Source organism: Nannospalax galili, unplaced genomic scaffold (assembly GCF_000622305.1).
Source record: "Nannospalax galili isolate Female #2095 unplaced genomic scaffold, S.galili_v1.0 scaffold663, whole genome shotgun sequence".
Classification (NCBI taxonomy): domain Eukaryota; kingdom Metazoa; phylum Chordata; class Mammalia; order Rodentia; family Spalacidae; genus Nannospalax; species Nannospalax galili.
In genome coordinates this window covers 6,156,054-6,171,484 of record NW_008351881.1, presented here as the reverse complement: position 1 = coordinate 6,171,484, position 15,431 = coordinate 6,156,054, and the positions used below count along the sequence as shown (strand labels likewise).

Below are 15,431 nucleotides of genomic sequence, written 5' to 3'. Positions count from 1 at the left end.
TAATGTGTGTATATATATATATTTTTTTACATATATATATGTTTTTTTACATCTCATAGTTAAGTTCTCCAATAAGATCTTATTTCAACAAATATATCATTTCAATGTAGATAAACTTTGTTCTATGAAGTTTTTATTCCAAGTGAGTCTTTTCTACTAAAATTTTCAGTGCTAAGCCCTTGATGACGTTTCAAGTGAATGCTTTGCCTTCATTCCAAGCCAGGAGCCTCCTCCTCAGCACTGTGCCCGATCACCACAGAAGGCCCTATGTGTACACGCATGTATACTTTGTTTTATGTAAGAGAGAGCCATGTAGTCAAATCAAACCTCAAATCAAACCTGAGTCAGAGTTTAATACCTCATGTAGAGTTTTTCCTGAGTCACTCATTTACTGATGAGAATTCACAGAGCAGCAACTATATTCCAGGTGCTGGGCCAGGTTCTGGTGTCCCCCAGTAGGCAGAGCACTGCACCTGCCTGGCCAGAGGGTGCAGATGGGAGAAGTTGTCATGACAGTTCCGAACAGTGAGATTAGTTATTTAATCAGATTAGGCACAGTTTTATTAATGTAGTGAAATGAGTATCTGACCCGATATCCTAGTTACAGAGTATAATAAAAGGAGCAATTATGGATAAAGATTTGTGTTACTATAATGGGCATTGTACTTACTTTATACAAATGATTATGTCATTTCCACAATCCATAAAACTGGCACATGAAAACGCTTTCACTGTTTAGAAGGCTGGTTCTAGTATATCGGCCATGACTTTAAAATGAACATTTTTGGCTCAGCATGTGGTTCAGTGCTATGGCGCTTGCCTGGTCTGTGTGTGCAAGACCTTGTGTTCAATCCCCAGAACCACAAAGTAAAAATAAGATGTTTTATTTGTCCGTTCATTCATCCGTTTCTTCTGAGACCTGAGGAAATGAGGGATGAAGATTTGAGTGGACCATAGCTTCATGACTTTCTTTCCCTGTGGCCATCTATAAGAATGAATAGGGAACTGGAGAGATGGCTTAGTGGTTAAGAGCATCAGCTGCTTTTGCAAGGACCTGGGTTTGATTCCCAGCACCACATGGTGACTAACAATCATTCATGACTCCAGTTCCAGGGGAATCTGATGCCCTCTTCTGACCTCTGCGGGCATTGTATGACATGGGAACACATACATGCAAGCAATACACTCATATGCATAAAATAAAAATAATAAAGTATTTTTTAAAGAATGAATGATAGGAAAGGCTTTTTCTCCCTGTTCATCTGTTGTCTTTCATTAAATGACATAGTAGCCCCATTTAAAAGAAGCCTTGTAGTTAGCATTCCATCTAGAAGATTTTATTTTAAATTGTCACTAGGAAGTCTATTTAATGTAGCTTAACTATTAGTGTTTTTCCTAAATATAAAAATAAGAAATGTTTATAATCATCTGACATGATTGGTCATAGCTCCACCCACCCCAAGTGCTATCTAAATATATTAAGAATTAAAATAACTCTTTCAAATGGAAAAAAGGACTTTTCATGGTGCTGTTGTAAAATACCTGCTTGAGGGTACCTTACATGCAGGGCTTGGGCTTTTGCAATCCTGGGGAGTTTGACAACAGGGCTGTGCTAAGAGTTTCAGAATGTATGTACGTTAAGTGAATAGATACCTGCTTTGGACTTGACTAAAGATACATGGCGTCCTTACAACCCTTTCCACTAGGTGGTTGTATAGTTGATATACACTAGACGTAAATACTAACTTGAATAAAAACAGGAAAAGACATTTTAGTGTGTACTGAAAAATATTGTGGCATCATGGAAGCGTAAGCCTGAGAGATGCGTTCAACTAAATGTATATAATTCTGTGTCAGGACTTAATAATTGGTTTTGTGTTCTAGGATTGTGTCCATTCACCAATGATAATAGCATATACAGTTTTCTGGCAGGGTTAGCATTTGGCCTTTTAACTCTTTTCCTTCTTGATCATATAGTATAAACTAAGCTGACCATCACCCACACACAAGTTGTGAAATGACTTCAATTCTCAAGCTAGTTGTGTGAGAATTACTAACAAGCAAGCAAAATTCCTTGGCTTTCAGCTTCTGCCACATCCACTGCAAAGAATCTTTTGCAAACTAACTGTATGATATTCTGATTTTTCTCTGTAGCACTATTTTTTTAGACCTTGTTTCCCTGAGAGAAGCATGCAAAGAATCACCAACCTAATTCACGAAATAAATCCCTTTATAAAGAATTAGAAGAAACACAGCACATTAACTCTTATAAAGATGGTGGCATTGTGTAGCTCTGTTGTTTCTTGAATGACGCCAATCTAAAATGTAAAGAATAACCGAGTGATTTAAGGAACATTGAAGCAGAAATTCCATTGATTATTCCAGTCCGTTTTTTTGAGACCAAAATATGTTTCCAGGCAAGGTCCTGAAAGTCAACTTGTGCATTCCCACAAGTAGTCTCAGTTATTTATTTTTTTTTTAATGGAAATCAATTTTCCAGGATCTAAAGGATCCTCAAAACTCCTGATCCAAATTGTTCTTTTTGTTCTAAAGCTTCTTGAAATGTTAAGCTGAGGCCTTCCATTGCAGGTGGATGGGATGGACCTCAGAGATGCAAGCCATGAACAAGCTGTGGAAGCCATTCGGAAAGCAGGCAACCCTGTAGTGTTTATGGTACAGAGCATTATAAACAGACCAAGGGTAAGCGAACACACAGGGTAAGGTAGGCATGTCCAAACAGCGCTCAACTTGGAGTCTAATGTAGCTGGGACCAAGTTGCCTGTATGTGCACACACCAACTCTCAAAGTCTCAGAAGATTCATTCAAAGTTTCCTTTGCTTTTTAAAACATCAAGCTGTTCTGGAAATCTCTTCCACCATTGAAAGACTTGACAGCTGTTGATAATACACAGAAGTAGGCTTGATTTGTCATCATAGGTGTCTAAGTGATATCTTGATAGTAGTGTTCATTCTGTCCAAAACGTATATAATTTGCTGAAGGAACAAGATGTAGATATGTAGGTTAAAGGTCATTTATCTTTAAGAGAGTCCCTTAGAAGCCAGAAAGATTTCATTTTCTCCAGATTTATTCTTTAAACAAAATCTCTTGTTTATGCAGTCTCATAAACACTTCTTTACATGTTTGTGCATTGCACTGGACATAGTTCTTACAGAGTGCATTTTGTTTATTTACAAATGATTTAATAATTGATTCCCAGCCAGAGTCACTGTGGAGATCATCACAGAACAGATCCTAGGTGACAGAAACCTACTAACATTGTACCCTCTGTCATCATGGGTAAATAGTTCTTAAAAGTATTGTAGAAGCCATTCATGGTGCTGTGTGTCCACATCCCCAGTTCTGCAGAGGCTGATGTAAGGACTGCTGATCGATCCAAGGCTAGCTGGCGCTATGTCATAGCAAGACCCTGTCTGAAGAAAATGTTAAGTAACTATGAGCACATTAATGATCTTATTCATAGAAAAGATAAAACTGAAGCTTAGTATTTACTTACTGTGGTCCTACTGAGGGCTGTGAACACATGCAGTTTGATGCTGCTTTTCCTCATTCCTTGCCTATGCCTCACTAAAAATTTCTCCAGTGCAATAATTATAAAAGATCTATGCCACATACACTGAGAATGACATATACTGTTCCTCAAAGTGTGCTTTTTTAATGCTGTTTCGGGAGTTTCCCCGAGCTCCTGAAGCCCTTTGAGGTTCCACGTTTGGATGTAATTACTTGTCCTATCATTTCCTCTGACCTCTGCTTACTGGTAAGTTTAGGGTTGGTTGACTTTGAGAGACATGTGTTCACATATTGAAGGCAGCTAGACACATTGTCTGGAAATTAAAATATGTGATATTATACGCAAAATACAATGAATTTTAACATGTACAATTAAGAGTTTAAGGTAGCGGTGTTCAGATGATGGAAGAAAAGTAGCAGACACTCTCAGTGAAAGGAGCAAAAGATCAGCCCCGTGTGCTCCTGAATCCAAAGCAGCCAGGTTTGTCTTTCACACCCTTCCGTAGTTACCAAGACAGGTGTGCCTCTAGTACAGGAGTGAATGTACTGGTTCTTAATATAAGTGGTTATCTTCACATCTGCAGCGTTTAATCATTCAGTTGTTTGTTGTTAGGTAATAATTATCCATTCAGATAGAAAATCTGCCAAATGATGGTGCTGCCTTGAGCCGCATTCTTTGTAAATGCTATTCAGTTTGTTTAAATACCTGCAAGTCTTTTTACATTTGTTTCCATTTGTTGTGTTAAACATAGACACAGCTTGGTAAATGTTGTAAATGGCTGCTTAAGTTAAAGCTACTTTTGCGTGGGTGGGTTTACTCTTATTTTTGTTTTATTTTACTTTTTAACATCATTTGGAATAATATTATAAGCTGCTGAATAGTGATTCTTAATATTAATTCAGACACTTAAACCATAAGCATTTCTTTCATTGTCAATCACATTTTCTCACATGCTGGAAGGATATTGTCTTACACACCTGGAAAATACTCCTATTTTTTTATTTGAGGCATAATGACACCTAATTTTATAGCAATTATTGTAGAATAAATCTTGCCTAAAAATGACATGTTTAGTCAAGTTATACACATTTTGCTTTGGAAAACTAGAATTAATTTTGCATTTAAAATGAGATAGTCTTTGTTTGCAGTGATTTACTTCCAAATGAAGGTAATCATGCCTCCCGTAATCTAAAGGAAAAACATTGCAAATGTACTTGCCTGGAGTCCCTTAGTGGTAGATTTTATTTGTGGGCAGAGGTTAGAGCTTCTAGGAGCTCTTACGCAGGTGATTAGACCAGCCACTCTCTTTGGACTTTGGCTGTTCAGGAATGAGAACTTACACAGACTTTCCCTTACTGTCTACCAGTGTGACAACCCAGAACTCAGTGTGACCACATTGCCTGACTGAAGGGTGCCTCTCCCTGTGGGCCCAGAAGGTTTCTGCTTTCTGTGTGCACCTCGTCGGTTAGTGTTTCTTCCTTCATTAGCCCTCGGGACTGTCACCTCAAGTTTCATCATTCATTTTGTTTTAGCAGAAAATCAAGTTCTGTCAATCTTTCCCTAATAATAGAGTGGGCTCCTTGCCATCTATTTCTCTTGTGCCTTTACACTCTGCCGTCAGGGCCAGATTCCAATCCTGAAAGATCTGGACGCAGAGTTCCCTAGAGGTCTCTTGGGATTCTGCTTCTTGCCCTCATGGTCTGTGTCTGCATAATGATGAGGACGTTCAAAACCTAGAACTGCCAGGTCTGATGAACAGAAACACCCTCCACCCTCTATCCGTGTACTAAATTACTAGCCTTCCAGTGGTTTTCAGCTGCCCGGCCATTTCTTCTTCCTTAATAAGTGGTCGTGTTTCCTGACACTTGTGATCACCTCGTGGGTAAGGCAGGAGTCGACATTTTAAACTGAAAAGCAGGGAGAAAATTGAGATGAACAGAAATGTCATTGAACCCATATCCTTTCCTGTCTTTCTCTGTAGGAAAAACACTGCAGAAAGCACAGATTGAAAGGGTAATGTGGGATAAGCTTCAGTGCTGGCACAGGGGACAGTCTCTCTAGCATGCTCTCCCAAGCAGGGTGAAGTCACATGACCAGTCCCTGCACTCCACGCCTGCCAGTGGGCCTTTTCAGTGAGAGCAGTAACACAAACATTTTATTGGAGCCAACATGAATTTTAAACGTCTGCAATTTTCTTTGAAAGATACAGTCAATAGAAGGAAAACATAGCTGGTGTGAAATGGAGAAGAATTCATTGTGCTAAGGAAATTACTTTTTTAAAGTATGAAAATGTTAAATTCTATCTGGCAGACTTCCTGCCTTTAATATGTAATTCAACTTCAGCAGTCCTGGCTAAAGGCTGACTGCAGGCAAGCTTCAAAATCTAGGAGAAACACTCCAACATGGGGCTTCAAATACTATCAAAAGCCGTAAATTCACCAATGATGTAAGAGGTTTTATAGGAATTTTTAAAAATATGAATCTCAGGGCAGGAGAGATGGCTCAGCACAGGCTGCTCTTGCAGAGAACCCGGGTTCGAATCCCAGCACCCACATGGTGGCTAACAACCATCCATAACTTCAGTTCCAGGGGATCCAATTCCCTCATCTGGCCTCCACAGGCACTGCACGGCACAGGTGCACTTACATACACACAGGCAAAACACTGGTAAACATAAAATAAACAAAAACTAATAAAATTTAAAATATGAATCTCTGTCAAATCTCCACAAAAATTGGTAAAGAACAGAGCACACTGTAGAGTAGCTCCTTTTTTTTCATCTTTTTAAATTAAAAAAATTTATTGTTCTTAATCAGCTTTAATATCTAGTCAAAGTCTGATTTCCTAAATGGGGGAGGAATAAAGGAATCCTGATGCTGATGAACTGTGAGAAAGCTGTTTACTTTGCATCTGAAACAGATGGACTATTGAAAAGCAATGCATTCATTTTTAAATCTAAATGAAAAATTTGTGATTAATTTTGACCATGAATCATAAGTTAGTATATGATATGGACAGAATTCACTCATCTCCACCCATTTAATAATACCGTTCAGAGAAAATGAAGGAATTGTGAAGCCAGTTGGTCAGTCTGGTTTCCTTTGCAGTTTATGGACAGATTTAAACTCAGGTATAGGCAGGCTCAGGCCCTTAGAAGCAACCCATTAGTCCTGTGTATTACACTGTACAAGGAGATGGTACAATGAGTTAACACAGACTCCAGGTTCTCACAAGCAGCTCTTTAAACCAGTAAGTACTTTGTTCTTAAAGTTGGGTTGTTTTAAATACGTATCTTGTGCCTTCAGCGCGTCTTCTGTTTCCTTCTAGAAATCCCCTTTGCCTTCCTTGCTGCACAACCTTTACCCTAAGCACAACTTCAGCAGCACTAACCCATTTGCTGACTCTCTCCAGCTCACCGCTGACAAGGTTGGATAATGCCCATTCTCTTGCTGTTGCCTTTTGCAAACGTTTTGTTGTTACTATATGCCTTTGTCCCAGTTCGCTGCCTACTACATTTAGTCAGAAAAACAAAACAACACAAATGACTATGTGTTTTGAGTGGGCATGCAAATTCTCTCTTAAGCACATTCCTGCCAGAGAATATTTATTTTTTACCTGAAATTAAATGGCCCATCTAAAGAAGGGAGAGGGACAAGTCCAGTGTTTGTCCTGCATTGTAGTGTGATTTAATTTTTTTAATATTTAAATTTGTTGTCAAATGTATAAACTACTTTCACATATAATTTCCTGAAAACCTTATGTGGGATTAAAAGGTCATCAAACATGTACAAGATGATCCTAAGAGCTCTTCCACTGCTCTGCAAACGATGTGTGTGTGTCCACGTGTGCGTGTCAAAGGCCTGAGTATTCATAAAGTATGTCTACGTGAATGCCAAAATAAGGAAACATGACTGTTGCCATGGTCATCATTCTATACTTGGCTATTGTATTCTAATGAAATTGTAAAACCACAATTGAAACACAAATTTATAAGGGTTCTTACATACCATAAATTGGTAATAGAAAGGGAGAAAGCTGTCAACAGTTTCTTTTAGGAAGTACTTTATGAATATTCATTGGATTTCTACATAACTGTATTCTGGATAAGCAGAGATGCCATGTCTGAAGAAATATGTTTTCTATTAATGTAGGAATTGCAGAACTCAAGTACAGTCATCTTCCATTGGTCCTCATGTAACCCTTTTGCTCCCACACCATTTAAGGTGTGTCTCCATATGACATTTTGAAGTAGGTGTGTTACAGTGTGTGATGCATGTACATTGTACTTGATGTGTGCACATACGGCATGGGGTGATTGTACATGCACTTTGCATATTTTTTTAAAAGGCTAAATGACCTTTCTTTAAAGCTATATTTTTATTAACAGAATTTGAGCAGTGTCAATTACAAGCCAGTTCCATGATCTTAGCACAGCAAATAGAAGACGTAATTGTCACTCAAGAAAGTAAAGGCCAATATTAGCTCCATGATTAGTAATTGGGTTAGGACACAATTTTAGTTTATTCACAGTATGAAATGCTGCGTGCAATCTTGAGCAGTTTTTCCGATAAGTAAAGTTTTTTCTTTGTTCTGAGAAAAATAATTTAAAAACATGTAGCAAGAGCTACAGATCTTGCCCTCTTTAGTGAGATTTCTAAATTTCGGTTCCACCAAATGAGGCATTTATGTGTTTGTTCATTTTTTTTGAAGGTTGTTTGAGAGATCGATGGGAAGCATGTGGGAAGATAGCAGGAATTCCATCAGTACTAGTGACTCTTGTTTGACCAATGATGTGTAAACTAAACATTTTTAGTACAGCATATTCTATAACCTGGAAAGTGATTGCCCCTAAATCCTCTCAACCAATGGTTTGCCTGAAAATTATGTGTTTTGTGAATCACTAAAAAGACGATATTTAGTGCCATAAAGTTTTAGTGCTAGATGTTTTGTGGCATTCGAATTCCTGGCACCACTTAATAATTCTTAAGATTTTAGGAGCACGGCTTTTAGTGTGGTCTATCAGAAGCAGGTTATCTTTAGAAAATCATAGGTATGCACATATATTTCAAGCAAGTTATGTAAGAAAGATTTTTATTTAGGAAAGTAACATAAAGAAAGAGGGAAAGATGTAAGTTGGGGGCCTTTGGGACTGCTTGGGGTAGTACTTTAGGTGGCTCTCCCTCACCTGAGACAGCTACTATACTATGGAAATCGGAGAAGGTAAGATACCATGCAAAGTGCACTGTACTAAGAATTCAGTGGAAAGTGGCTGGTGAGATGGTTCAGTGGATAGAGGCTCTTGCCTCCAAGCCATGTCATCTGAGCTCAATCTGTGGAACCTACACAATGGAAAAAGAGAATCTGTTCCAGCAAGTTGTCTCTGAGTGCCACACTTGTGTAAGGCACGCGCACACACACACACCATGTCCGTCCTCTGTATAAATAAGTAAACGTTAAAAAAAAAGAATTAAGCAGAAAGAAGTATAGCTTCTCATTTCCAACAAAATCTTTTACCTCTTATGGCCTTAGAATCGGGTTTCTTCATCTTCAAATGGAGTGAAATGAACTCAGTAACCTACAGTTTACAGGGCTGTCAGACTCTAACATGCTGTTGAATAAACACATAAATGTATAATATGTATTATATATTATATATATAATACATATATTTTATATATGCACACACACACACATATCTTGACTATGTATGCCAAATCAATCTTAAGTGACAGCAAGTATGTCACATCTGGCTCTGTATAAAGTATCTTTTACACTTACCTTGTGAGCTGCTAGGGAAAAGATGGTAGTGTTCTTAAAACTGACCCACAGATTGTGCACTCCGTGCTAACCAGCAAGCTGTCCCTGGGAGACAAACCCACATGCATAATGCTCTTTTATATTGATTCATTCAGAGTCATTTGGAAATTGTTCATATGGGGCTGGGGATAAAGGTCAGTGGTAGAACACTTGCTTATTATGTGCAAGATCATGGTTTCAGTCTCTAGATCAACAAAACGAGAGGTGTCTTTACGTACAGCCTTATGAGATTTTATCATGATCATATTTAGTTACTGTATGTATGTGTATGTGTATGTGCATTCTTGCATGTGTGTACATGGCCACATCATGGGTGTGGCAGTCATAACACAGCTTGTAGGAATCAGTTCTCTCTTCTTGTGTGGGTCCCAGGGATCGAACTCAGATCTTCAGCCTTGGCCACAAATGGCTTTACCTGCTGAGCTATCTTGCTGGCTCTCACTAACAAGTTTTAAGGTGATTTTTTGTTGTTGTTGTTAATTTCCTTTCCCATTGGTTGGTTTGTTTCTTAGCAGGCTTTTCAAGACCCCTAAAATCTCATATACATCCCTACTCTTTTTTCCAATGGGGAAATTTGTACCCCATTCTATCTTGGCTCACTAAGCCTTCAAACTGAATTATGCATCCATTTACATTAATAAATAGCAATTTAATGAATTTTGTTTTGATGCCTGAATCCCATATATCATATGTCAGCTTTCCATTATTTGAAGGATATTTTAAAGCTGGGTTTTATTTTTGGAATTATATTATTTTTCTTACAGTTTTCTTAAGACCCCACATAGCCATTGCATTTTTCTTGTTCCCACAGGCACCCAGTCAGTCAGAATCAGAGTCGGACAAGGCACCCCTGTGCGACGCTCCTCTGCCCTCGCCTAAAGCATTTTCGGAAACCAGTAGTGACCATGCACAGCTTGCAAGCACCATGGCAGAAGAAGCAGACAAAGAAGATGAGTTTGGTTACAGCTGGAGTGAGTTGTCTGATTGTAGTGCCCTTGATTATAAGAAATGTTGAAATAGTTCTGGGTTTGCAGGGCATCTGTTTTGTATGAATAAGTTTGTTTCAACTTTAGAGATACATACTGCCACTGTATGTGGAAAAATACTGTTTAACTTGAATACAATGTACATTTCTGAGGCTGAAGTCCTGTTCTTTGTTTACTTTAAATGTGCATCCCTACAAATGCCCCTTTGCTTCTCATATGAGAATTAATGAGGACAGAACATTAATGAGGACAGTACTGGATTGGCTGTCTTGAACAAGCAATGGCCTCTCTAGGCCTTAGGTTCCTCATTGGAATGTCTGGCTGCTGCTAGTATTATGCCCTGAACTTATTGTTTGGTATTGATGGTAACCTTATAATCACTAGGACAAAACCTTTGGATATTTGGCAAGATGTCTTTTAAAATGCAGTTCTCTTGTGATACTAATACTGCATTAGGTAATGTCTGAGGAAGCCTAGCACCATACTTGGTACAAAAATACACCCAAAAGTCATGAATATGTCATCATGTTAAAATATTTTATTTTAAAAACTCAACTATTTCCTTTAAGAAAGCTGTAGTACACACATCTTAGAAAGCACAGAACATACAAGTTATATTGCTAAGTTGGGGAAGGAGGATGGAGATAATGTTTATGTAATTGGCGTAGTTAAGAATCGACATGAAATAAAGGTCATTAGCCATATAATAATTTTCTGAGATGACTTGTCAAAATTCTGACCTAATTAAAATGACCAGATGACCAGAATGTTACAGTTTTTTTTTAATTCATCAGAGTGAATTAAATGATACAGTGGCTTAAAATATGAACTTAGGGTTGTGCAGGGGGTATGGTAACGATCAATGGGACTAATCAGGGCTGGGTGTCTGAGATGACTCATTGGCATGGCTAGCAGTCAGTTCTGGTTACTGATAATTAAACTTTTGCTTGGAGCACCTACATATGCCTTCGCTCTCTCAGATTAAAACAAAAAGAAAACCAAACCAAACCAAAACAAAAAAACATGTCCGAAATCTAGAGTAGATCTTGTCTCATACAGTCAAGACATATTTCTGTGTGGGGACAGGTACATTGGTTTATCCTGGCCTGCACACTCCTGGATGTATGTCCTGAGTAGCTGCCAGAGGTAATGGGACACATGGTGCAGATTTGCTGTTAGAGAAGCCCCTGCTGTCAGTGACAAATTTTCTGGGCGCTTTCTTCTCTTCTGCTCTCCGAGTGGTCAAGTAATTTTCTAGTTTAATTAGTCTTCTGCCAGTTTTTACATGTGAATTACTTCTCTTGGGTCTAATGGCCCTTGGTGAACTGATTAGTCAGACATTGTGCTGTGTATACGCTTAATTCAGAGAAGGTCATCAGAGTTTGATTATTCTAGGAAGCAAGTCCTGATGTCCAGGCAGTCAATCTGTCTAGCTTCTAATGACTAAAGAAAGCATTTTGAAGCAAATAATGTTCTTTTGAGATAAATCTAAATAGCCTTCCATAGTAAAGCATTTGACTATGAATTAACTTTAACTGCATTTGTTGTTGTTATGAGTAGAAAATATCAGAGAGCGTTATGGAACCCTAACAGGCCAGCTCCACATGATTGAACTGGAGAAAGGTCGTGGTGGTTTGGGTCTGAGTCTTGCTGGGAATAAAGACCGAACCAGAATGAGTGTCTTTATCGTGGGAATCGACCCAAATGGAGCAGCAGGAAGAGATGGCCGACTGCAGATTGCCGACGAGCTTCTAGAAGTAAGTGGTGGTAGGAGGCTGTGAATTTACTCTTGCCATAGCAGCACTGTGGAAGCTTCAGTTTCTAAAGACTCACCCAGACTTCATATGGTGACTAAATAAACCATCAGTTGCCTAATAAAATGGATTCACTCCAGCGTATTTGGCTCTGAACCAAATCTCTTTGACATAGAATTTGTGTTCCCGTTAACTTCCATTAGAAGGTCATGGCTCTGCAGCACCAGACACTCTTTCTGCCCCAAGACAGTAATGAAAATCACACTTAAAAACATTTTTGTGAGTGTGCTCCATTTTTATTAGGAGTTTTAGAAAAGCTAAATGACCAGTCATTCCCCCCGTGATACCGACACACTGGACATTCTGGATGTTGAATCCCTAATGAAGGAAGAGATGGGGTGAGGGGACATGTGGCCAAGGCCAAAGCTAATAGCAAAAGCAGCACCTTGCCAAGCAAAGTAGATTTGCAGACCATGTGCTTAGACTGTTTGCTTTTCTTTTACGTCCGATAGGCTAGACCAGCATGATTTCCATCTTTATACTCTCAGGTGGTGCATGTGTATCTGCTGCTCACTCTGGTTCTGGTGGCAGTGGATTGATGACTGGGCCTGGACTGGCAGCTGCATTTCTGTTGCGTGCTGCGCTGCTTACAGGCAGTCTGTTGCCCATGACCCGAGCCTCCCTGGTATGTCTTCTCCAAGTGCCTGTTTCTAGGACTTCCATCTTGAGACCAGCTGAGAACCATGACAGTGGACTCGCCTAGGTGGTCTTTGCAGGCCACAGAGCCCTACTTAACAGGAAGTCGTTCTCTGTTCTCTGTATTTCCTCCAAGTGATGCTTCCAGCAACACCTCAGGGGTGTTATTTGAGGGACATTAGTCTTTAGGCATGCCACTTTATGTTAGCTTTAAATATGAGATTTTTCTATGTTCATCATTCAAATTCAGGTTTGTGTTCTGGAGAGAGAAATACAGCTAATATTTTAACAAAAGAGAATACTAGGCTTTTTATTAGCTAGACAAAATGATATTAACTGCATAAATGAAGAATTTCAGGCTCAACCAATGATACTTCTTTTTCACAGATCAATGGCCAAATTTTGTATGGAAGAAGTCATCAGAATGCCTCATCCATCATTAAATGTGCCCCATCTAAAGTGAAAATAATCTTTATCAGGTGAGCCATTTCTCTTTCTGATTTACTAAATATTTCATTAGCATTTCAGCACTGATTTGTTTTGGATGAAAATAAATTCGTTACTATTATGTTTATACCAGAATTTCAAGACTTTGGGGTTAGAGGATTTGGTCCTAATAACCTTTATGACTCTTGAAGTAAAAGAATGGGAATAACTCATTAAGATATGATAGACTGATGCTTTCTTCTTTTAGAAATAAAGATGCAGTGAGTCAGATGGCTGTGTGTCCTGGAAATCCAGTGGAACCTTTGCCTTCTACCTCAGAAAATCTTCAAAATAAGGAGGTAGTTGTAATGTGTTTACTTCTCTGCGAAGATTTGACTAGTATACCCTGATACTAAGTCATCTAATCATGGTAGACATTACAGGGATTCAGTAAGTTATAATCCTGGTGTTCAAAAGCTTCATAGGCTACTCTCAGATGACACTTAGTAAATAAGCACACCACTGCTGTGGAGGCCACCAGAAGATCCCACACAGGCTGCAGTGAGGGCAGAGTTGCCTGCTCTGCTCTGGAGACAGAAGACTTAGTGGAAGGGTTGCCTATGAAGCATGTTGAAAGATGAGAGGTCACGAAGGCTGTGGGCAGGACACACGAAGTAAGGACTGGCATATGCTCTCGGGCTAGGGCATGAAACTGAAAACTGAGCAGAGCGGTAAGGGCTGGCATGAGGCAAGTAACAGGCAGCTGACAAGAAAAGGCCCTGAGAAAGGAGGTCCAGTCAGGCCCTGAGAAGCTCTGTGATGGGATGATGCATTCCAACACTGAGCATTTTAAGAATTCTGTTTTAGATGAATGAGGATTCTTTTTAAGAACTCCCCATGCAGCAAGTAGTATAGTAAAACATCAGAGAGGTTGCAGGGGGAGAGAAAGGAAGTTAGATGTACAGAATAATGGAAACAATTAGGGAGAAAGACAAAGATCTGAAGTAAAACAAGAAAGGAAGGAAAGATTATATCAGGAGTTTATGATGTAAACTACTAATACTTCATCCCCACATAAATATACTTGTTGAGAAAAAAAGCATTGTGAAGTATTTGCCTCACAAACATTTCTTGGATAATCTGCCTGTTTGAGTAGGGAAAATAATGGTGATTGAAATAGACAGGATGTGCAAGGCTTCCTATACCCAACTATAAACCTAGAAAAGAGGAGAAGACACTTGCAAAAGGATACCACCAGCTGTTGTAGGTTACAGGTGCCTGTTGGAAGCCACACACAGTAAAGCGTGAGCGCTACTTTATTTTTGCTAATCAGTCCTCTCCTGGAGCCTGGGTATTTCCTGCTTTTACTGTTTACTAGGCTGCCTGTTGGTAAGCCTGGTGACATGTACATTAGGACACATGTTCTGGACTTAGACAACCTTCCAATGAGCCTATTTGCATATGTTAGCCCCAGGGACCAAAATTCTGTCTCTCAGAGAGCATTTAGGGAGAGCAGGAGTGAAGGGTGAACCCATGCAATGTGAACACTGAGGAGGGAGGTGAAAAGGAGAGGCCACAAAGAGGAACAAGCAGGAGGCACCTGTGGAAGAGAGTGGGCAAATCCCATGGTCCGAGATGCTGCAGAGAGGGCCAGGAAAGAGATGCTGAAGGAGAGGCCCATGGATCTGGTACCTGGGAGATGATGGGAAAAAGAGTGATTGAAAGTGATGGCATTGACTCAAGGGTGAGGAAGAATTAAGTTTTGGTGATGGTTTTTAATTTGGGAAATCCTTACATGCATCTAAAAGATCAACAAAGGAAAGTGGTCTAGAAGGAAGACCTTAAAATTAAAGGAGCCATGGAGATTGGCTGTGGTGGAATGTATAGGAATAAAAGCACTCTTCCCTGAATGAGGGATATATGTGTGTGCATGTGCACAGTCATACATACATACATAAAGTTTTGGTGATGGTTTTTAATTTGGGAAATCCTTACATGCATCTAAAAGATCAACAAAGGAAAGTGGTCTAGAAGGAAGACCTTAAAATTAAAGGAGCCATGGAGATTGGCTGTGGTGGAATGTATAGGAATAAAAGCACTCTTCCCTGAATGAGGGATATATGTGTGTGCATGTGCACAGTCATACATACATACATATGTGTGTGTGTATGCTTATATATGAAAGATATATATATATATATATACATGACAGAAAAAAAATCG

The 15,431-nt window shown here is 39.2% G+C and overlaps 1 protein-coding gene across 17 annotated transcripts in view; it reads left to right on the top strand.

Moving 5' to 3' along the window:
• Mpdz (multiple PDZ domain crumbs cell polarity complex component) overlaps positions 1-15,431 on the top strand; it is a 218,880-nt gene that overhangs the window by 160,320 nt on the left and 43,129 nt on the right. For 8 of the 17 annotated variants that reach the window (XM_029553939.1, XM_029553935.1, XM_029553941.1 and 5 more), the window contains 7 exons: positions 2,590-2,700; positions 6,857-6,955; positions 7,681-7,752; positions 10,158-10,317; positions 11,893-12,089; positions 13,170-13,261; positions 13,477-13,567. In XM_029553939.1, the coding sequence (XP_029409799.1) occupies positions 2,590-2,700; positions 6,857-6,955; positions 7,681-7,752; positions 10,158-10,317; positions 11,893-12,089; positions 13,170-13,261; positions 13,477-13,567 (822 nt within the window). The remainder of the gene's footprint in view (positions 1-2,589; positions 2,701-6,856; positions 6,956-7,680; positions 7,753-10,157; positions 10,318-11,892; positions 12,090-13,169; positions 13,262-13,476; positions 13,568-15,431) is intronic. The other 9 variants (XM_029553937.1, XM_029553949.1, XM_029553948.1 and 6 more) reach the window with 4 other exon arrangements.